The sequence below is a fragment of the Branchiostoma lanceolatum genome, chromosome 19, assembly GCF_035083965.1.
Source record: "Branchiostoma lanceolatum isolate klBraLanc5 chromosome 19, klBraLanc5.hap2, whole genome shotgun sequence".
Classification (NCBI taxonomy): domain Eukaryota; kingdom Metazoa; phylum Chordata; class Leptocardii; order Amphioxiformes; family Branchiostomatidae; genus Branchiostoma; species Branchiostoma lanceolatum.
The window spans coordinates 12,364,847-12,385,943 of NC_089740.1; the positions used below are offsets into that span (position 1 = coordinate 12,364,847).

Genomic DNA, 21,097 nt, shown 5'->3' on the forward strand with positions numbered 1-21,097 from the left:
CAACTTATTCTAAAACCAAACATGCACATTCATATGTACGGCAAGCAAATGGAGTCCAGTTTCCCCACTTCATCACAAATTTGTTCATTCACTCATTCAAATTGACGGGAAAAAATAAAAACAGAACACGCCAAAAATAGTTACTCAAGCAACTGGATAAAATTTTGAAACAGTCAGACGTTTCGTCAGTGTCAGTGACTAACGATAGGATTGGGAAACCAGATTTTATACCAAAAACAGAACAAATTTTAAGAAGGTTTGTTAGAATTCGCCTGAGTCATGCCCAGCCGGTAGATCGACCATAGTTATCCCAGCTTTCTTCTCCCCACACCCGGATATGACGGCGTCCACCTTCGGCCGCTCTCTGTCATCCAGATCCATGTTCCCAATGTGCCGCACAATGTCCTGGGGAAAGGACAGAGAGTTGATTAAGTTAAAGTTAGTTAACGTCCTTCCCATACCTTTTGGTGTATAGGGTCCATCTCTGTTTCTATAGCACTACAGACATGTGCAAACACTACAGCAGGGCAGGGAACTATTCCAGTGATATGTGATTATCTCCAATACTCATAAGCTGTATGTACATGTACATTTAATCATTCTATAGCCGGTATGACCCAGCCAGTTTAATGAATAGTAATTTTGATTGACAGCTAGAACATTACAGGCTTTTCGATGATTATGATTTAGATCCCCCTGGCGGCCATGTTGGAGTCTAGTGCACTCCAACATGGTGCAAACGAAAATCCTACATTGTTCCTAAAGCCCCCCTTTCACTGGACTCGCGGCACTCTGGCGGCATCGCTGCGTCTGATCGAATTGACAAAGCACACAACGAATTTCCTCGACACAAAACGAATCATTTTAAGCTTTTTGTGTTTTGTCGTCTTTTTGATCATACTTGTACGATTTGAATGATATTCCCATTATAAAGTCAAGGGTAACACAAATCCAGTTTAGGATGCAGCAACGCCGCCAGCGTGCCGCGGGTCCAGTGAGAGGGGGCTTTAGAGACAATGAGGTGTCCACTTACCATTCCCTCCAACACCTTTCCAAACACCACATGTTTGTCGTCCAGCCAGTGACAGTTGGTTAGTGTGATGAAGAACTGGGACTGGTTGGTGTTTGGTTCCTCAGCGTTCGCCATGCTGACCCAACCCTCACCCCAGTGCTTCAGCTGGAAGTTTTCGTCTTGAAATGTGGCTCCAAAGGCGCTGGTTCCTGCAGAACACAGCAAAGGGTGTACAGGGTGTATTTATGGTAAGTCCCTGTCACATATAGCTGACCATAGCCTCCAGACCATGGTTGGGAGATAGGCCAAACATGTTACACATACATGTAGCTGACCATAGCCTCCCAACCTTCTCCAGACCATGGTTGGGAGTTAAGCCCCTGTCACACATACATGTAGCTGACCATAGCCTCCCAACCTTCTCCAGACCATGGCAGGGAGTTAAGCCCCTGTCACACATACATGTAGCTGACCATAGCCTCCCAACCTTCTCCAGACCATGGCTGGGAGTTAAGCCCCTGTCACACATACATGTAGCTGACCATAGCCTCCCAACCTTCTCCAAACCATGGTTGGGAGTTAGGCCCCTGTCACACATACATGTAGCTGACCATAGCCTCCAGATCATGGTTGGGAGTTAGGCCCGTCACTCATACATGTAACTGACCATAGCCTCCCAACCTTCTCCAGACCATGTTTCGGAGTTAGTCAAAGTAAGCTCTCCATAACCTATTATTTCCAAAAGCCAATTACCTGGGAACTACATTTTTGGTATGAATGTAATTCTGGTGAAGCTCTTACCCCCCCTTCCATCCTTATGGACTACGTCACCGCCCTGGATGAAGTACCCCTTGACTACGCGGTGGAACGGCGTGCCGACATAGCTGTGTGACTGTTCCCCCTGTAATGTACAGATATGTATGTATTAATGAATGAGGACCTTTATTGTACATGTTTGCCCCACTGGGCTAAGCACAGGTCACATGTTAACAGATTTATACATATTCACGAGTATTACCATATAAGCATACTCTAGTATTTTCGACTTCCTCTCGCTTCTTGGTAATTGTATAAATGTACACGGCAGTGTGATTAGTTAGAGTTGGTCTATCAAAGGCTGTAAGAAATATTAATTTCTCTTTACTTTTGATAAACCATCACAGAGGTGCGCAAAAAATAGGTACTCAAGCAACTGGATAAAATTTTGAAACAGTCAGACGTTTCAGACAGCATCTGCTATCTTTCGTCAGTGACTAAAGAAAGATCTGGTAGAACTAGGTTTTATACCAAAATTCTGAATGGATATGTTAATCACAATGGTGACAGTTATTTATAATAAGGTAAAGCCGACGACCACCGACGGATTAGAAGCATGGCGCTTTTTCGAAAGGTAGTTTGATGTGGCTTGGCCACCGTTCGCGTTTTGAGGGGAGCACAATCAATAGGAACGTCCCCAAACATACACATGGGGCAACCGGCTTTACGTCCCCATCCAAAGGGACTCACATCGTGCCCAAGCGGGGTTTGAACCGCACCATTTTGATCCAAGAAATCTGTTCCAAACTTTGGATGTACTCAACATTTTGGCGCTATGACATCTATATATATTATGTACTCTGTGTATATAATGTATTTTGTAGTACACCTAGGTTACATCCGCGGCCCGGTCGAAAATTTGTACGGTGAGTGTTTTTTTATTCTATTGCAAATACCAAGCCATAGAAATTGTTCCTTACCACGCATAATATTCGGAAGTTCTCCACAGTCAGAGGAGTCACCCTACCGAACATTCCGATGACGACCCGCCCGATGTTAAAGCCGCCGATGTCTATATCCAGGTATATCTGCAACGAAGTTACGTGACTGGTTGAAAATAATCTTTCTGATTCATATTTATTTCACACTGATTCAGAATACCCCCAAATATGATAAAGGAATTCGAAAGTATTGCTCAATATTTTACGCTAGTTTTTGCCGCATTTTGTGCGTCTTTATAGTGATGAACATTTTTACTCTTCGCCTTCTCACTGCTAGAAGACGTAAAACTCAAAGACACGCGCAAAACTCTGAGACTGTGCCGGATCCTACATCTGCTCGGAGATAACTTATTCGCAGACGTCTTTCTTCTTTACTCTTCACTCTGTCGACGATTTCTGAAGGATCTTCTATGCTTATTTTCATGAGTAGCTAAAGGGTTGAGACTGAATTCAAGGCGTCCTCCTATCAGATGCTGTATGAAAAATGGCTGTGGGACAGGTGTTTAAAAAATAGTAAGTTTTGTTGACTTTATCATAGTTGAGGTGACACATGCCGTCCACATCCGGGTTCCTATCTGTTGATCAGCAGTAGTGGGTTCATCAGAATATCGTAAGCCAAGCTCTAGTCCTGATCACTGATGGTTTCCAGAATTTCCAAACAACAGAGCAATGTGGCTTCCTAGCAAATGCACATGTGCGGGTATACTCATATGAGAAACGTCCATTGGCGTTTATCAGGAAAGGATTAGTTAATCTGTATTGCTCAAAATGATTTTCTAGCTTTCTATGCTTTAAATTTTTAGCTATCACACCCTTGCATACACGTGTACACAAATACCGTCATAAGGTGACAACCGCTATCTACCGTTCATTTTCTGATAATTGATAAGTTGGGGTTCACATAGAAATCTGCGTCGGTTATAATGATGTTGCAAGTTTAAGAGAACACGTGTTATAACAACATTGGTGTAGATTATGTCAGGATTTATACAGTCGGGCAATTTGGACATTACCGTTCAACCAAAAAGGAAGTTCTGAATGGCAAAATTGCTCCCACTAGTAACATCCCATCCGGACATGCATAGTCATTGACTGAATGAAACTCTACTTCGAGCACGCACTTGGTTTACTTACGTTTAAAGCAACTATTTCCAAGTTCAAGTTGTCACAGACGTGGAGCATTAGCGACAGAACATTTTGTGAAATATATTAAAGCTTACAAGAAGGCTCTGATTGCGGTCTATTGACAGAGAATTGACACTACGCTTATCCGCATACTGGGAAAACACGACATATTTTCTTCACTATTGTACATCGTTAAGGTCTATCTATCTGTTCTTTGGTGTATTTTTTATCAAATATGATCAATAGTAGACAACTAAGACAAACGGGTGCTGCACACAAAGTTATACAATCGATATACTAACAGCATCATTTAAGGCATATCAATAACTAAGAAATGCAAAAGCAAAACAGGCCCTAATATAGTATCATAGATACATTCAGTTCTAGAGTGCACCAACTTACCTGTTTTGTGACCAGTAGCTTGCCGCCGAACATACTGGGCGGTTTCAGCGACGCGGCGCCGACTAAGAAGGCGAGGAGAGACAGAATCTTCAGGTGGTCCTTCATGTTGAACAGGTGAGTTAGAATGGCGGGTCGGCGGATCAAACGTGGCCGTGGAACACGCACCCATCCCGGACATCCGGCTACACGTGCGCAAAGGTGGTTGGATGATAGTAAAGGTGATGCGCCTGACGTGAGTGGGGTCCCAGAGGTTTTTCTGAAGCACCGATGTCTTATTCTAACACAACTATAACGTAATTCTAACATAAACTAACTTGCGCACAGGTATACGTAGCTGGATGATAGTAAAGGCGATGCGCTTGACGTGAGAGGGTCGGGGGTCCCAGAGGTTTTTAAATTTTTGCACCGATATTTTTTCTAACGTAATTCTATCATAACTAACGGTTGTTGGATGAGAGTAAAGATGATGCGCCTGGCGTGAGAAGGATTTTGAAGAACCAATCTTTTTTTTTATCATAACCGTGCATAATAATCGCTGCAACCCTTTCAAAACGTTCTCATCCTCTATGACGTAAGATGCCAATCCACTGATGAGTGAGTCATAGCCATACGACGAACCGCGTTATGTATCAATACACAACATTTTTGAATCGCCTACAAGTATCCGTACTGTATCCTTCGTCTGGACGCGTGACCTTAGGCCACACTACATGTACGCGAAGGTCTGTGATAAAAAAGAAACTCTAAAGATTCAATTTGATCCTAACTTGAAAGGCAAAAGCGGCAATGCCCGTTTAGTTTGATGGGCTTATTGATGCGCTGCTCTTTGATCGTCCTTTCTAGTTTCTGTTTATTTTTCGAAGTTCGCAGAAGATCAAATCTGTCAATCAGACTGCATCATATCTAACAAGCGTCGGGAATGACAAAATTTATTATTTCAGATTCACAACAACATTTGTACAACATTTGTACCAGTTTTCTACCTCAAAAGGATTCTGCGGTGGACATAACGATAATGAGCCCGCCAGACATCTGCTTGATGGACCTGGACGTCATCCATCAAGATTTGGCCCACCCCTTATGACCTGTGCAAGTTAGGTTTAGACTCAGACAGAAGTTAATTTTTCTAGTTTTGCTGTCGAATGTAACGTTGGGTAACATAAATTCGGGATTTTTCCGATAATGGTTGACTGAAATCAATCTAGCAGAACAATAAACCATCCTTTTTTTCTATAATTCTGTCAGTATCATGTACTATCTTTGCACTAATCATATATATGGTAGATTTTGTCTCTAGTCGTGCTGACACCATAATATTTCAACTTAAAACTACCGTCCGCCGCACGCAGAATGACAGTGCTGTCGGACAGGGGGGCACATTAATTCGGGAGAGAAGATTCGTCTTGAATATCTTACCGCTAATCACATTTTATACAGCAGCTATTCGTTCCATCCTTGGCTTGAGGAGAGTGCTATGGATATAGACTTGTCCAAGTAAAAAAAATACACGAAAAAACGGCCGTACCGCACACATCAGGCCAGTTCGGGAACAACCCGTGTGTTGAGTCGGTAGAACTTCACTCAAAGTCGGCCCATCGTCATCATCGGGCAACGTGTAACGTTACATTATTCATGGAAAGTTAGCTGGATGCCGTAGCAATGGTAATACTACTATGTCCATGTGTTCCTTGTTGTGTTAGGAGCAAACTTTGAGGAAAATATCTTCCTCAGTCCACTATCACACGCAGCATTTAGACAAAAAGGTGTTCCTCACAAACCTTTGTCGTCTGCTTGACAACAGGATTCTGGTTAACAATATGGCGGCGGGAAAATACACGTGCCGTAGGTTGTAGCAACAGAGAGGAGTTTTGATGATTAATCACACTTAGAATCCAGTTACAGGTTAGCAAAAGAGATTGTAATAAGTTGTCTTGTAAAGAATTGTGTTTAGCAGGAAGCGGATGTGACATTTTTCTTATAAACCAGCCGACAACCATGTTGTGTAATTCTCCCACGAAGCCCTCAGACTGTTCTAATAAGGGACGGAGAGTTTTTGACCTCGTCGCCTTATAATCCCGCGGCTTATCGAAGCTTTTCAGCCAGTGTTCTGAATACGTAAGTCTGTCAGGTTTGCATTTCTAGCGGTATTACTTATGTTGCATCTAGCACATATCCCTAAATACCCCGTTTTCGAAAAATCCCGAATTTAAGTACCCCGCGAATTTATGTTACCCAACGTTACGTGGTCCTAAAATATTTCTTTTTTTTCACCGAGTCACCCATTTGTATTGGAGGAAACTTGAGACAGAACCCCCTACAATCATGGTGGTACAGTCCAAGCTCAGTCTAGACCGGGTCGGCTAGTCCGTTTTCCTGACCTTCTAAGCGTGATTTCGGCGATTTATGAGCCTTGATGTGACGCTGTCTGGACATTTAATTGTCCAGGGGCAACCCAAGGTACTTTTGATCGTACGTTTTGCTGTAAATTAACGTTTAAGAGGGCTACGTACTGTGCTTGACCTGAGTACTTGTATTTCCTAATAAGGTGGTCTCACACCGAAGTACGAAGGCATTAAGGAAAACAACACTTCGGTGTTGGCGATCGGGTGACGGAATGGAAGCTTTCGTAAACTGTGACATTCTGCTGTTTTAACTGATGCATTCATACTGTACAGAAAAGTGCACTTACATATGCCTTAGTAGATTGCACTGTTAGCAATGAAAACATTATACAATCCACCTTCAAAATAGATGCAGATTTCATATACGTAATGCTGAATATAGGGTGGATATATCATTTGATAAAATTGATGTCATTTTATAAACTTTTTGATATAGATTTTGATAAATTTTTTAAATCAAAATTTTGATATAATTCTGACGTATCATTATGCATACCAATATCATATGGAATTTGGACTGCACCGCTATTATCTACAGGTAAGTTCTGGACTCTGACAAATTATCATGATAATCTTGTCGCTTTTTTTCCCCAGATGGATCAAACGGAAGAAAACATGTCAGTTAAAGTGAAACTTGAACGTAAATATAAGTGTCCGCACTGTGATCACGCCACGAAGGACAAGCGTAACCTAAAACGGCACGTGCAGACTCACACCGGCGTGAGACCTTACCCATGTGTGACCTGTGGAAAGGGCTTTACGAGAAAGGCCCACCTGCGAATCCACCAACAGACGCACACGGGCGAGCGCCCGTACCGCTGCCCACACTGCGAGTACTCTGCCACCAGGAAACACGTGCTTGAGTCCCACCTGTGCCTGCACACCGGTGAGAGACCCTTCATGTGCGGGGAGTGCGGACACAGGGTCGCTTACAGAGGTGACTTGGTCAAACACATGAGGAAACATACTGGCTCACGGCCTTTCAAATGCCCCATCTGTGACTACGCCGCTGCTCAGAAACAGGGCTTAGACCGACACATCGCCATGCACGAAGGGCTGCGACCGTTTGCTTGCGATGTGTGTGGCCTCCGAATGTCGTGCAAGTCCAACCTTACTAAGCACATGAGGACCCATACAGGATACAAGCCGTACCAGTGCCCGTATTGTGAGCACAGCTCGGCTCAGAAGGACAACTTGGCCCGACACATGGCCAGGCACACGGGGGCGCGCCCGCTGGTTTGCGGGGTGTGCGGGTACGGAACAGCGGACAGGTCCGGTCTGAACCGACACATGAGGATTCACTCCGGTGTGAGACCCTACAAATGTAGCAAGTGTAACTATGCGGCTACTCGGAAGCACCACCTGGATAAACACCTGGAAACGCACAGCTGCGATCACCCGTACAAGTGCCATCAGTGTGACTTCTCAACAAAGCATAAGAGAAACCTGTCACGTCATGTGAAGATTCGCCATGTACAAATTGCTGGATGACACTTTTTTGGCGACACCTCTGTGGCGGAAGCATTTATGGTGTTGCCGCTACTGCTATTTGTGCATTAACATTACCACATGTAGCTCAAATAAAATGTGCCCAAATGGCTTGATACAAGGCTATCATAAATAGTTCACTTAGATGACTTTACTTTTCATTATGATGATATCTACTTGCTGTTGTGTGTGCTTGCAATTGGTAATCTTTTGTTGGTACTTTTTTTACATATATTTTACTTAACGTACCTCATAATCACTAGCCTGGGTGCCATCCTATTTCTACTGGGGCTCCTACATTCCCTCAAAGGAGCCCCGGGAGAAATAGGATGGCACCCAGGCTACATAATCACTTTATAGAATAAACCACAAACCTTTCTGTTGGGCTCTGTGGAAAATGCCCACGACATATCTAAAGAGTGTGAAAAATCCTATTATTATTGATATTATTATTTCTTTATTTTTCTCAGTGTAAGGCCAAGAGACCAGTTCTAGGCACTGAACTAAGTTCATGAGAGATAACGTTATGGGAGACTATGCTAGGAGATGGCAGTGAAGGTTAGTTTGGAAGACTTGTGAGTTCAGATTGTATTCAGGACGAAAACACTTGTCAAGGGGGGAGTTCCAATATTATCAAAGTACTGTGAAAAAAAACCACATAAACAATTAGTTTTTCATTTTTGTTATGATTTATTTTGTTATCTTTTGATAGTTCTTGATTTCTTCATGCCTGTTGGAAAGCCGAGGTGATGATGTCATCTCTTAAGACAGGATGGGGTTGAGGTTGTCAAAGTCTTCCTGTGATGGTACAAGAACAAGCATGTTAAGTACACACAGTATAGCCTGTGTTTACACAATCTCTCACTGGCAGGGACTAAGCCTAAGGGGGTCAGTGAGATGGGAAGGTTGGTAGGAGTGCACTAGTCTTTAGTCAAGCTACACACTGAATGTTAAATGCTGCCCATTTATTTTGCTTTATTTATTTATTTATTCATTTATTTATCATGATTTTCATAAAGATGTAGGTGCCAACATATAAAACGATGACTGTATCTTGAAGAGAATGAGCAAAACGACCTGTAGAAAATTAAATAAGATTAGGATTATACATTAGTGATAGCCTCTACCAGACTTTTTGGGATGAACCCTACTGATCTATTGTAAGCCAACCCCATTGTGTCTGATGGAGTCTATGTTAGTGATGTCACTTGTATATAAATCAATATAAAACCATGACATTGGTCTCTATGTGAATTTATGAAACAAAGATGGAGTCCTATTAAAAATATTATTTACTGATGGGCCACTGTCTGAAAAATTTTCTTACTGAGTGAGTGAGTGAGTGAGTTAACCCCTATGTCAGTTATTACCTAACTACACATCCAATGTCAAAGTTATACCAAGGACATATATATAATGTCCTTGGTTATACTGGGCATCTGGTAGGATCAAAGGCCATGGAAGTTATAAAATTTCATCAAAGTTGCATTTATTGCGTATTTCCCTACTTCTTTGCGCCCAATAATAGAAAACAACTCATAACTGCACTGATTATCGGCCACACCAACCAGCAGGTAATCAAGCCGAGTTTTTGCTGCCTGTCAAGGGCGCCACCAAGCGGATTCAAAAAGCACGACACCACAGTAATACTGCTTATGCGATTTTACGTTGGATATTTAAGAGCGAACCCTAGCAGCCAATAGAATAAATGCTGCAGATTGACTATAACGTCATGGTAGCTGCACGATGATTGGACAATAAATGATTCGTTGGCCAATCAGAATACAGCGTTGTTTGCTTTTAGCGGTAACTTAGCATGTTTCACATCCTCTACAAGAATCAAAATGATTCTGATGAAAAGTAGACGTTACCAAGGACGTGCAGGACTGGCAGCTGCAGGGCCCGCTGTATCCGCAGGGGCAGTACAAGGCACAGACGAGAAGGTCGGAAGGGTTAATCGAGTCGATCAAGTCCTGCAGTACGTTCTTCTGACTAGCTGGGATAACTGTTCGAACATAGGAGAAAAAATTTCATTCAGCAATTCCTTGATTGATCCTTTGGTCCTCCCGAGAAAATATGACCAGCTCATTTCTGACACAGAAAAGGGTTCCTCGTATTCTGGATAAAGTTCGGAACGTAACCCTACTTTTGTCGACAAGTGTGGTGGGTTCTTTAACGTGCTCGAGGTGTGGGTCTCCTAAGAAATAGAACCTCCGACTTAATGTCCCTGCTAAGAAAACTGCTCTACCTTCCAGTAGCGCAAATTGTGATTCAAAACGTTGGTCCCGCAACTAAAAATATGAAGAAAATAATTCGTTGTCGGCAGGATTCGAACCTGCGCGGGCAGAGCCCAACAGATTTCTAGTCTATCGCCTTAACCACTCGGCCACGACAACTCAGTTAATGACGCAAGGTAATAAACGTCAGACATCGAATAATCCAATACAACCCCTAGAACTTCACCCAAGTTCATGTTGATCAAGTATACATTTACCTTTCATTCATTTGTGATAGGGCAGAATTACTGCAAGTCAACTCATTTCTGACACAGAAAATGAAGGTTCCTCATATTCAGTAAAAAGCTCTTATCATCACGGTTTCCCACACTTACCCCGTTGTTGCTGGACAGGCATGCAGACGTGTCCGCAGCCGTTCGAGCAGCACGCCTGTCCGGCGGGACAGCTCCCGAACCGCTGCAGGGCCCACTGTCCGCCCCAGCTGAACGAGCCACAGCCCTCCACACAGATGCCGACCATGCCGGAGGAGTCCGGGCAGAACTCTGCCAAAAATTTACCAAAAGTCACAAGCTTAAAAGTAGCTAAATTTTCACTGCTTTCCATTGGCAGAAAAGCAGTCTAACTGAAGTTTCGGCTGTCCGCACAACAGCCCTCATATAATCACGACCAGGGTGCGAATGAAAAGAACACTGGAGGCAAGCGACCTCATAGCCAATACAAGAAGGATATGAAATTTAGTACAGATCTCGACAGGCGAAAAGTTGGTGAGTTTACGTTGTGTTGTAGAACAAAGCTACAATGATAACTACAAACAGAGATAAACTTTCATGCTAAAGTGTCCATATCTTTGTGACGGTACTTACGCTCCAGACCAACGCTGGCTGTAGGGACGGTCTGACACGTGTGGCCGCAGCCGTTGGACAGGCAGGCCTGACCCTCCGGACACCCTCCGGCCACGCACATCTCCGCACAGATGCCGAACTGACCCGACACTGGAACAAAAGTGAAAGTCTAAGGTCCGACTTACACACAAGTTTTGAGTCGCTTTGGAGTCGACTCAGGACTGTGCAGGGAGGACCCTAGGCTAGGGCACTCAAGTTGAGTTTTCTCGTAGGAAAACTCCAGTTGAGCAGCCCAAAGCTCCTCACACACAGCCCCGAGTCGACTCCAAAAACTTGTGTGTAAATCGGGCCTAAGATTTATTTGTTTGTTTGTTATGACTTTACCTGGAGGCGTGATTACAATCTGTGTATCTGGACGTATCGGATCCACGCATACCAGAGCGTGACCCTACGCTTGTCGACAAGTGTGATGGGTTCTTTAACGTGCTCGAGGTGTGGGTCTTCTCAACAAGGAACCTACGACAATAATGTGACTATCAAAAATTCTTCACCTTTCAGAGACGAGCAAATAGGGATTGGGCCACTAGGCCACGGTTCCGAAAATAAAAATGTGAAGAAAAAAGAATTCGTTGTCGGCAGGATTCGAACCTGCGCGGGCAGAGCCCAATAGATTTCTAGTCTATCGCCTTAACCACTCGGCCACGAGAACTCAGTTGATGTTCTACCTTAATAAACGCCACACATTGAATAATTCGAGACAACTTTCTAAAGCGTCACCCAAGTTCATGTCGATCAAATATACATCGTGAGATTTAGTTTTTTTCCCTTTATTTAGTAATGCAGAAAACTACTGCAACTACGTGGAAGTTTATTTCCGTTGGCCGTAAACTCTCTGATATTGATATCAAAGCAAAAGTTCATTGAAATTATTCATATCAGTATTTTTTTAAATCCTTATTATTTGTGTCCCATTTCTGTTTCCAAAGATGGGAGCCATTCGGACTTGCGCTGAACTGTTTCAATGTTCATATATTTAGTACCGGTATATCATGTTTGCCTTTGAGGGGAGGAACAGTTGAGTAAAGGGCCAAAGTGGTCAAGGGATAGCGGATGATGTCCACATATATCCATAACGCACTAATCTCGTCCAAATGACTGAAATGTTCATGAATATAGGTGGCGCTTCCACATGCGACCACGGCGTTACATGAGCTCCTCGCGTGGCGCCTGAATATCGATCCTTTTTATGCCAACTGGCGTTTTTAGAAGTCTCAAAAGTCATTCTAAATGTATAGGAAGACGTTTGGACCTGTTTGGGACATTGTTCACTTACTTTAAGACTAAGGTCATTTATATGTTCACGTTTTACAAGTCGGAACCTGAAAACCCAATCAGAGCCTAATCTGCAGTACCGCTCCCGGCCGCGACCTGAAAAGTGACAAAGGAGACCGCCAAATTGCCAAGTTTAGGTCTTTTCGGGAATGGGCAAATTACGAAAGGCTCTCAAAGGGTTTGAAATTCCAAAGCTTGTTTGACGTTTGTTAAGAAAGGTGGCCATTCAAAATTAAGAATGACAATACTTAAGACTGTTCACAAAGTAACCGATGGGATCTTAGGTCAAATGATACAATATGTTTTTCCTTCGCCACTGTGATGGTGGTCGTGGATACATTTTCTGTAAACTGACACATTCTGAAGGACTACAACATCCAAATTTCAATCCTGATTTGTGAAACAATACGATTTGGAACAAATGCAACGTTGCTTTGTCTGATTGTCTACCAATAGATCCACTTTTCCTACCAAAATGCTTCAAGGAAGAAGTGAAGTCAAGTGTGGATTGCTTAACGGTGCAATATACCTTTTGGCGCTGGGGGAGCTGTTTCATGGGCTGACTTTTTGTCACCCCGTCTGAAAAACTAGCGACTTTTGAAACGCGTGTTCTTTTTGATTTTTACGCCGTGCAGTTTTGCTATCACGGTTTCAAAGTTGACAAAATATTGCAGTCATTTTCGCAAGTTGTAAACCGTCGTATTTTTACATTTTCCATTTCAGTTATTAAGCACTTCTGCATCTGTACAGCCGGTATACTTATAATAATTCTGAAGGAGAAAGTATATCTAAAAAGTAAGACATACCTCCCCGCAAAACTGCGAGCGCCGCTACTAGAATCCAGGAGTACATTTTTCTTTCACTGAGAACTTTTGCACAATGTGGATAATTTCACAGCGAACGCCTTATATATATGACGTGACGTATACCGGAAAGGAAGCCAGCTCAGGGGGCGGGGCGGAACCGGATAAGATACGAGACAGGTAAACTGTCGTCACCAGCGGCCTTCCGCAAATGTTGACTTCACGTACCACACTTTGTGTTAAGAACAATTTACACGAATTTTAGGCAGATGTGTGTTGTTCTAGAAGCAATTGTCAGAGGGCAAAGTGACCGATGAAAACCAAGTCATACGAAAGACGATTAAAAGCCATATATCGTGGTGGATTTTCTTTCAAAGCTATAGCCAAGTTTGGAAAGTTGTAGAAAAGACATCAATAGCTGTTCACTCCATTGATATGTGTGGGAACTTGACATGTGCTCTTGACCAAAAATAAGTAATTTTTTCTCGTATGACACAAATACACATACACTCACAAACACACTCAAAAACACACATACAAACGCTCATTTACTTGTTTTAAGTTCTTCCAACTTCTTTCTTACACTATGCTCTAGATACATGTAAGAAACACACACAAACAACTCATGGATGTGCTTTTGAACATTTTAATAAACAGTTCAAACTTCATATACTCACATGTTAAGGATGATAAAACAATCGTATATGTTGTCATTGTTAAATGTCATAATCTTTTAATTAAACACACTCATTACCATTAATTTTTACAATCAATTCCTTGGGTTTCAGGCATTTTTAGTGAAGTCTTAAAGACTATTTTCACCCCCTGAAACTGTGTTAACCGTGGTAAGACTATCCCCTCAGACTCTGTTTTCATGTTGATCTTCCAACACAGCATCATTTTCTATCTAAATATGAGAAACAACAAATTTAATTGGCATGGCCTAAAGCTTTATTGGACCCTTTTTTTGCATCTATTTCTAAAAGCAAAACTTAAATACCCATTTTACACAATAAAATGCATTTCTTCAATATCTGTTTTTCTTTCATAGTGCATGGTTTAAAGGAGTCCTAAACTCCAGAAGGCGGTGTTATTTTCCACTAGATTATGTATCAATCAATACATAATCAGCCGACTTTGTACAGAATTCAACTTGTGGTGAATTACACAAGGTGTGTTTTTTTAACACAATATGATACTCACTAAACCCCTGCAGACCCTACCAGTGTATTCCCTATGCGTAAACATACATTTTTAAACGTGGATATTTTCGGCCTAAATGAGGGTGGTTAAGCACAATAAGAAAGCCAATTGTTAACAAGATGTACAAGAGTACATAGCAAGAAGATCTTTCTTAACCACCCTGACATTCTTTTTGTAATCTTACTTTTGTAAGGCATTGTCAGGCACATTGTAAAAAACACATAGGCTGAGGGTCTCCTGGGGAATTTGGTAGAATACTGAATACTTTTGGATGCGCACGGGATAGTGGGTACTTTATCGTATACTGTAAAAAATATTAATTTCTACTTCCTAAAATTACCATCCATTGGAAAATAACTCCCCCCTCTGGACTTTAGGACTCCTTTAAGTCTACTGTCAACAGAAATTTTCCACATGATGTATACAAAGAAGTGAAAAAACTGGCAATAGAAAATAACAATTGTCACGTTTCCAACATGAGGACCTATGGTTTTATAATTTTTTTTTGATTCAGTCACAAAATGCTCACAATTCAAGACAAATTAGAGAAATAAAAGGAAATCAGCTCTTGCATACATATGTTGCAATGGTGTCATTTTCTTTATACATGAAATAACATGACATTCTTATAATCCAATGCAAATACAGAAAAAATATATCCAAATAAGCTAATGATTTGCATAAATATATACGCCATCAAATTTTCTTTCAATATGTCCTTGTAAACATACAAGAACTGGTAAAGAGAAGCACTGATACAAGCAGATGTGTGGGCGATGACACAATATCCTACTACGAGCCCAACAGCAAATTGAGGGCAGTATTATGACAATTGTGAATATGTCGTACGGATTCAGCTGTCTTGTTAAGTAGTCTTTGTTACTGAAAGATTGCCATAGATCCGTGACTGTCGGTCTTGTTATAGCCTTACTGCAATTTCCTACGACAAAACATTGTATGGGGTGTAGGAGATTCTTTTTACACAACCAGGTAATCTCACCTGCTAACGTTGCGGTGTCTGTCAGACACCTTCTTAAGAGCTTCTGATTGGAGTACTGCTTCTCACCGCTAGAAGTAGCCGATGTAGGTGGCGCTTTTGCGGTGAGAACACTGTGCCAAACCTGGCTAAGCTTGTATCCCCCCTACATCGGCTACTTCTAGCGGTGAGAAGCAGTACTCCAATCAGAAGCTCTTAAGAAGGTGTCTGACAGACACCGCAACGTTAGCAGGTGAGATTACCTGGTTGTGTGAAAGGAATCTCCTATACCCTATATTCTACCAAGGAGGTTATATAACCTCCTTGATTCTACCAACCTGATGAAATTATTTTTGGAAAATATTGTATGACGAAAGGGAGAATGCTGTAACAAAGTGCTACAAAGATACAATACATTTTGTATTTGGCATTGTGTGTTCATCAATACCGTCTATGTCTGAAGTACATGGTTCTTGAGGGATGGTGCTCATAGGAACATTAGGTCATAGTTGTATAGCGGGTTGGCTTCCCTGAGATTTCTTGCCAATATGATACCTCACAAGCACTATACCTCACAATAAAGGTATAGGGAGCATTTTATCTGAACTATAATCTTTTCTTACCAGCTCACAGATTGCATTATTAAAAACAGTCCTGATAAAACAGCCTACAATTATTCTATCTTTCTGGGAGTGTTCAATACTAGTACTGGCCACTGTCAGCCAATCAGATACTCTCTTGGCACATGCCCAGATGTTCTTCCCAGTTAAGCTACCAGCCAATCATGTCACTTCCAACAGTCAAGAGGCAATGTGATTGGCTGGAAACTTATATACCAGGGAACAAAGAGACAGGTTGTAGACTGGTTTACCAGGGTAGTTGCTTGTGTACTGCAGAATGCAAGCTTCTAGGCTTCAAGGTAATGTCGTAAAATATAAGCTAGATTTAGAATGATTGATATTGATCTTCATGTACATATTTAATCTATAATCAGAGCGATGATGAAGTCTTCTCCTGAAAGAAGTTGTCATCTCTGTACATCCTGTTCTCGGGTTTGTCCAGCTCCTGTTTGGCGACTTCCATGTCTGAGTGGATAGCAGCTATCAGTTCCTCTGGAAAGGAATAAAGTGGGTTAATATATTCACCAAGTTATGTTCACCAGGTTGCATTATTTCAGCCAGTAGGTACCCATGTGAGTAATGAGGCTGTTGTAACGCGCTCGAGGCACCTCCTCAAACACGGGACCCCCATTTTTCGTCTCTTCCGAAAGACGGTGCAGCCCCGACAAGAATACCCTTCCCAGGATTCGATCCGGGGTCTCCCGGATCCAACTAATTGGAAACAGGGGGCTCAACTGCGAAGCCGCTACCAATTGAGCTATATATTACATGTCTTCCTCAAATTGTGTTCTATCTCTCTAAGTTGTTTTAACTTCACCCCAAGGGAGTGAAGTAATGTTTTTGACTTGTGTGCACATGTGAGTGTGTGTGTGGTAATGAATATGTGTGTGTGTGTGTGTGTGCGCGTGTGTGTGTGCATGCTTCTGCAGTGCAGTTTCTGTGTTTTCTGCCAGAGGGTGCTATTACAGCCTGATGGGGTCTGTCATGTCTGATTGCCTTGTTGTTTACAGCCATATTTTGAAGAAGAATCCGACTGTGATAGCCAGCACCAAATGACAGCTTATGCCAAAAAGAATACTCCTTTAGCTAAACTACCAAAGGATTTTTGTTCATATTTTAGAATGGGCCTGATTTCAGAACATACTTACCAACAGAATTATAAGACATCTCTGGCCGTATGTACCCAACTATACACACACTGAGGGTGGAACCATAGAAGTCCTCCTTGAAGTGATGCAGAATATGAGGCTCCTGTGAACAAAGAACAATCACACAAAGCACATTACTTCTACACATCATCATGAGCTGGGGTACAAACCCTTTCAACTTGTCCCAAAGTATGCAAATGGTGTGCAAGTAAATAACATGAAAGCAGGCAATCATCATGTAAAACACTTACCTTGCTTAAATTTGCACACTTATGACATGCTAAAATGTTCCCTTACCCCATATGACACTTTATTTTTTGCAAAGACATTGTCAATTGATCTATTATTCAATAGTTTCAGCCATTATATATACCAATTACTAATATTGTTCACCTTATGGTGACTTAACCACTTTATATTTGAGACTATAAAAATGTTAACCTCCTACAATCCACATTAACTGATGACCACTAAAATGGTAATCTTCAAGCAGATGCTAAGGTGGAATATTGTAATCATAATGTTTTCTGAATACCAGCCACACCAAAGAGAAGCCAAGAGAAACCCAGCAGTCAGAAAATTTTACAATCTTCCATTCTCAACATTTGCTCAGAGATCACCAAAAAGCCAGTGAGTCAACAAAATCCTTTCGACTAGTTTTTTGAGTGCTATTCTTGACAAACTTTGACAAACCATAGATTTTGTCTTGTCCTTGTAAAACGGGTTCCATCCGAGACTCATGACCATCTTGTGCACCTCCCCTCCGTCAACACTAGCCCAGCCGTAATATATGCCAGTTGGAATGTCCTCGGGTATGTGCTCCACCACCTCCTTAGCCAGATTTGCTGAAAAAAACATATAAGAAACAAATAAACAGACAAATAGATACAGCAAAGAAGAGAGTTGTAAACTTAACATATTAAAGGAGGTTAAAATAAGAACCCCCTTGATTAACACAACTAGAGTTAAGTATTTGTGCTACATATACTTCAGGTTTGCTATGTTAGTTTAGCGATTATGGGGTCTTTTTATAAATATGAATTAGTATTGAATTTTTTCTTTTTGTTTGAGTTGAATGTGTGATAGTTGTGTGCCGATTTGTTAAAAATAGAGAGAACGCTAGCGACCACAAAAAACACCCCTCCCAATAAGATGGTATGGCTACCCCCCCAAAAAAACAGACATATGATCATGGGAAGTTTCAGCACTTTTTTCTCAGGACCAGCTCTGGTGCATATGACCCATGAATGTACAATCAGAAGATTGGATGTTATGGGTAATAAATAAGCTTTAAGATGTATCTGTATCTATAATATAGCCGGTATATATATATATACTAGTACACATGTAACTGCCCTTCGGTGTAACACACCAGCAAATGATACATAATACAATTTGCATATCCTGTCACGTAATAACATGTGAGTAAGGAAAAAAAAAATCTAATTAAATATATACTTCCTGCCCCCCCTCCCCCATAAAAAGCTAAAATCCATAAGAAATATCATCTAGGGATTTTTTTTGTGGACTTCTTTTCTAAAATGAAGCATGTATACAGTATCTATAATACCCTGTTTCCAAGTTAAATCATAAGTCTCAGATTTTGCAAATATTTCCTGATCTCGTGTCCAAGGTTACACAATTATCAAACCGGCAAAACGTACATTTTGCCAGAATTTGTAGAAGCCAACACCTACCTGTAGGTATTCCCATTTCCTTACTACAACTACCGAACCCGGGTACAACTTTCCCGCGGCAGAAATAAGGTAAAACACGCGAAAAGTTCATTTTTCTAGATGGTTCCGTATAGCTTTTAGACAAGCTACGTTTATAGTGACGAGGTCAAAAGTTGCACAATGCCGGTCGACTATACCAATGGTTCGGGGGAAATCAAAAGATGACATTGCTGCAAACTTTATTGTATCACATATTATATCTTATGATTTTATGTATAAATGATAGTTAATAAATTTGAAGATCAAACTATTGGTTTATATTGTTTTTAAAAGACTGCACTGACCTCAAATATGAAATACCATTTATCCCCTATCATATAAATGGTACTGTCCAGAACCCCCCCAAAAAACAAGACATATGATCATGGGAAGTTTCAGAACTTTTTTCTCAGGACCAGCTCACATACACAGCCCTGGTGCATATGACCCATGAATGTACAATCAGAAGATTGGATGTAAAGGGTAAGAAATAAGCTTTCAAATGTATCTGTATCTATATAGCCGGTATATAACTGCCCTTCGGTGTAACACACCAGCAAATGATGTATAATACAGAAATTGATAGAGTAACAATGTAGAGTAGAGTAGAGTAGAGTAGAGTAGAGTAGAGTAGAGTAGAGTAGAGTAGAGTAGAGTAGAGTAGAGTAGAGTAGAGTAGAGTAGAGTAGAGTAGAGTAGAGTAGAGTAAAGTAGAGTAGAGTAGAGTAGAGTAGAAATTTCGGTCAGGTAGGACTGTTCCAGTGTAAATATGATCAACCAAAATCAAGAGTCTATACTTTTTTAATTATTCTGGAGACCTGTGGCACCGCACGCTAGCTGTGGATATGACGTGTTAGCTGATCACGTGAGCTAGGGTTCATAGCTGTCGCCCAAATGATCCCAATTAAGTTTACATACAAACAGTTCATATCACTTCAATGACCAGTATATATAGGCTTACCAACCTTTCTGAAGGACAGTGTAACCATATATGTAAGTGCGATAACAAGCAAGAAAGGATTCAGGTTCAAACAAAAGTAAATTATAGCTGACCTTTAAAAACCGCATATAAAGTGGAGGCCTTGTTATATTTGTCAGACAAATTGTTGGCCATGAACAAATGTCAAACTTGAAAATTATTAACTCGAACTCTTAGTCCCTGTCAATCAAATGGTATTGCTGCTAGAGAATAGTTAATTTGCGTATCCGGTCACGTACACTTTGAAAACGACAAGTCACGTACATGTGAGTTACCTTTTGTTTATTTAGAACTTAGGAATTAACATTCTTTACGCATCCGTAAGTAAACTTCTCGTTGAAAAAGGGCAGTCGGATGGACGCCCGAAACGTCCGATTTTTATCGAAATTTGTCCAGATGTAAAGTTTAAATTGTACTACTCTATTTGCTTACCTGGATGTTTAACATTCATAAACGTATGTGAGGGAGGAAAAAAATTATATACTTCCTGCCCCCCTCCCCCGTAAAAAGATAGTAAAATCAACGACAAAAGCCAGAACATAGGAGTAAGAAATATCATCTGGGGTTTTTTTTAAAACTTTTTTTCTAAAATGAAGTATGTAGACAGTACCTTACCCTGTTAAATCGTAAGTCACAGATTTGCAAATATTTCCTGATCCCGCGGTGTCCAAGGTTACACAATAATTATCAAACCGGCAAAACATAAATTGTGCCAGAATCTGTGGAAGCCAACACCTACCTGTAGGTATTCCTAGTTCTTTACTTCCTCTACCGAACCCGTGTACAACTTTCCCGCGGCAGAAATAAGGTAAAACGCGCGAAAAGTTCATTTTTCTAGATGGTTCCGTGCAGCTTTTAGACAAGCTACGTTTTTATAGTGACGAGGTCAAAGGTTGCGCAATGTCGGTCGACTATACCAATAAATGCTTCGGGGGAAATCAAAATACGACATTGTTGTAAACATCATTATCTCTATATAGATTTTATATATTCACGATAATCCAAAAAAATCTGAGATCAAACTATAGCTTTGTATTGCTTTTACAATACTATTTT

General features: G+C 41.2%; 4 protein-coding genes and 2 non-coding genes across 7 annotated transcripts; 1 reads left to right on the top strand and 5 right to left on the bottom strand.

Annotated features, from left to right (window-relative positions):
• Nucleotides 1-195: 195 nt before the first annotated feature.
• Nucleotides 196-4,506, bottom strand: LOC136425370 (putative peptidyl-prolyl cis-trans isomerase). Its single transcript, XM_066414220.1, has 5 exons — nucleotides 4,297-4,506; nucleotides 2,749-2,856; nucleotides 1,814-1,913; nucleotides 1,034-1,221; nucleotides 196-405 (listed from the first exon to the last, which is right to left on the bottom strand). The coding sequence occupies exons 1-5, from the start codon at nucleotides 4,399-4,401 to the stop codon at nucleotides 262-264; spliced, it is 645 nt and encodes a 214-aa protein (XP_066270317.1). The 5' UTR covers nucleotides 4,402-4,506; the 3' UTR covers nucleotides 196-261.
• A 2,786-nt stretch (nucleotides 4,507-7,292) lies between these two features.
• Nucleotides 7,293-8,189, top strand: LOC136425146 (zinc finger protein 782-like). The gene has a single exon (XM_066413944.1). The coding sequence runs from the start codon at nucleotides 7,293-7,295 to the stop codon at nucleotides 8,187-8,189; it is 897 nt and encodes a 298-aa protein (XP_066270041.1).
• A 663-nt stretch (nucleotides 8,190-8,852) lies between these two features.
• LOC136425614 (uncharacterized) lies at nucleotides 8,853-13,517 on the bottom strand. Its single transcript, XM_066414538.1, has 5 exons — nucleotides 13,404-13,517; nucleotides 11,287-11,415; nucleotides 10,798-10,965; nucleotides 10,058-10,191; nucleotides 8,853-8,984 (listed from the first exon to the last, which is right to left on the bottom strand). The coding sequence occupies exons 1-5, from the start codon at nucleotides 13,447-13,449 to the stop codon at nucleotides 8,949-8,951; spliced, it is 513 nt and encodes a 170-aa protein (XP_066270635.1). The 5' UTR covers nucleotides 13,450-13,517; the 3' UTR covers nucleotides 8,853-8,948.
• Trnas-aga (transfer RNA serine (anticodon AGA)) lies at nucleotides 10,501-10,582 on the bottom strand. Its single transcript has one exon. It is a non-coding gene; the product is annotated as a tRNA-Ser (tRNA).
• Nucleotides 11,893-11,974, bottom strand: Trnas-aga (transfer RNA serine (anticodon AGA)). The gene has a single exon. It is a non-coding gene; the product is annotated as a tRNA-Ser (tRNA).
• Nucleotides 13,518-16,317: 2,800 nt separating the features above from the next.
• Nucleotides 16,318-20,935, bottom strand: LOC136425400 (riboflavin kinase-like). 2 transcript variants are annotated; one of them, XM_066414258.1, is made up of 4 exons: nucleotides 20,781-20,935; nucleotides 18,041-18,192; nucleotides 17,348-17,450; nucleotides 16,318-16,691 (listed from the first exon to the last, which is right to left on the bottom strand). In XM_066414258.1, exons 1-4 carry the CDS (start codon nucleotides 20,869-20,871, stop codon nucleotides 16,570-16,572), a joined length of 468 nt encoding a protein of 155 aa, XP_066270355.1. In that variant the 5' UTR covers nucleotides 20,872-20,935; the 3' UTR covers nucleotides 16,318-16,569. The 2 variants fall into 2 exon arrangements, with proteins under 2 accessions (XP_066270355.1, XP_066270356.1); XM_066414259.1 differs by lacking the exon at nucleotides 20,781-20,935 and adding an exon at nucleotides 19,045-19,192.
• Between the last annotated feature and the right edge of the window lie 162 nt (nucleotides 20,936-21,097).

Coding starts and splice junctions, on each gene's coding strand:
- LOC136425146 (XM_066413944.1), top strand. CDS start 7,293: ATGGATCAAACGGAAGAAAACATGTCAGTTAAAGTGAAACTTGAACGT.
- LOC136425400 (XM_066414258.1), bottom strand. CDS start 20,871: ATGAACTTTTCGCGCGTTTTACCTTATTTCTGCCGCGGGAAAGTTGTA. Junction 17,451..18,040: donor AGGACAAGACAAAATCTATG/GTTTGTCAAAGT, acceptor CTTTGTTCACAG/GAGCCTCATATTCTGCATCA. Junction 16,692..17,347: donor GATGTCTTATAATTCTGTTG/GTAAGTATGTTC, acceptor ATTCCTTTCCAG/AGGAACTGATAGCTGCTATC.
- LOC136425370 (XM_066414220.1), bottom strand. CDS start 4,401: ATGAAGGACCACCTGAAGATTCTGTCTCTCCTCGCCTTCTTAGTCGGC. Junction 1,222..1,813: donor CCATAAGGATGGAAGGGGGG/GTAAGAGCTTCA, acceptor TGTGTTCTGCAG/GAACCAGCGCCTTTGGAGCC. Junction 406..1,033: donor GAAAGGTGTTGGAGGGAATG/GTAAGTGGACAC, acceptor TCCTTTCCCCAG/GACATTGTGCGGCACATTGG.
- LOC136425614 (XM_066414538.1), bottom strand. CDS start 13,449: ATGTACTCCTGGATTCTAGTAGCGGCGCTCGCAGTTTTGCGGGGAG. Junction 11,416..13,403: donor GCTCGCAGTTTTGCGGGGAG/GTATGTCTTACT, acceptor CTTTTGTTCCAG/TGTCGGGTCAGTTCGGCATC. Junction 10,966..11,286: donor AGCCAGCGTTGGTCTGGAGC/GTAAGTACCGTC, acceptor AATTTTTGGCAG/AGTTCTGCCCGGACTCCTCC.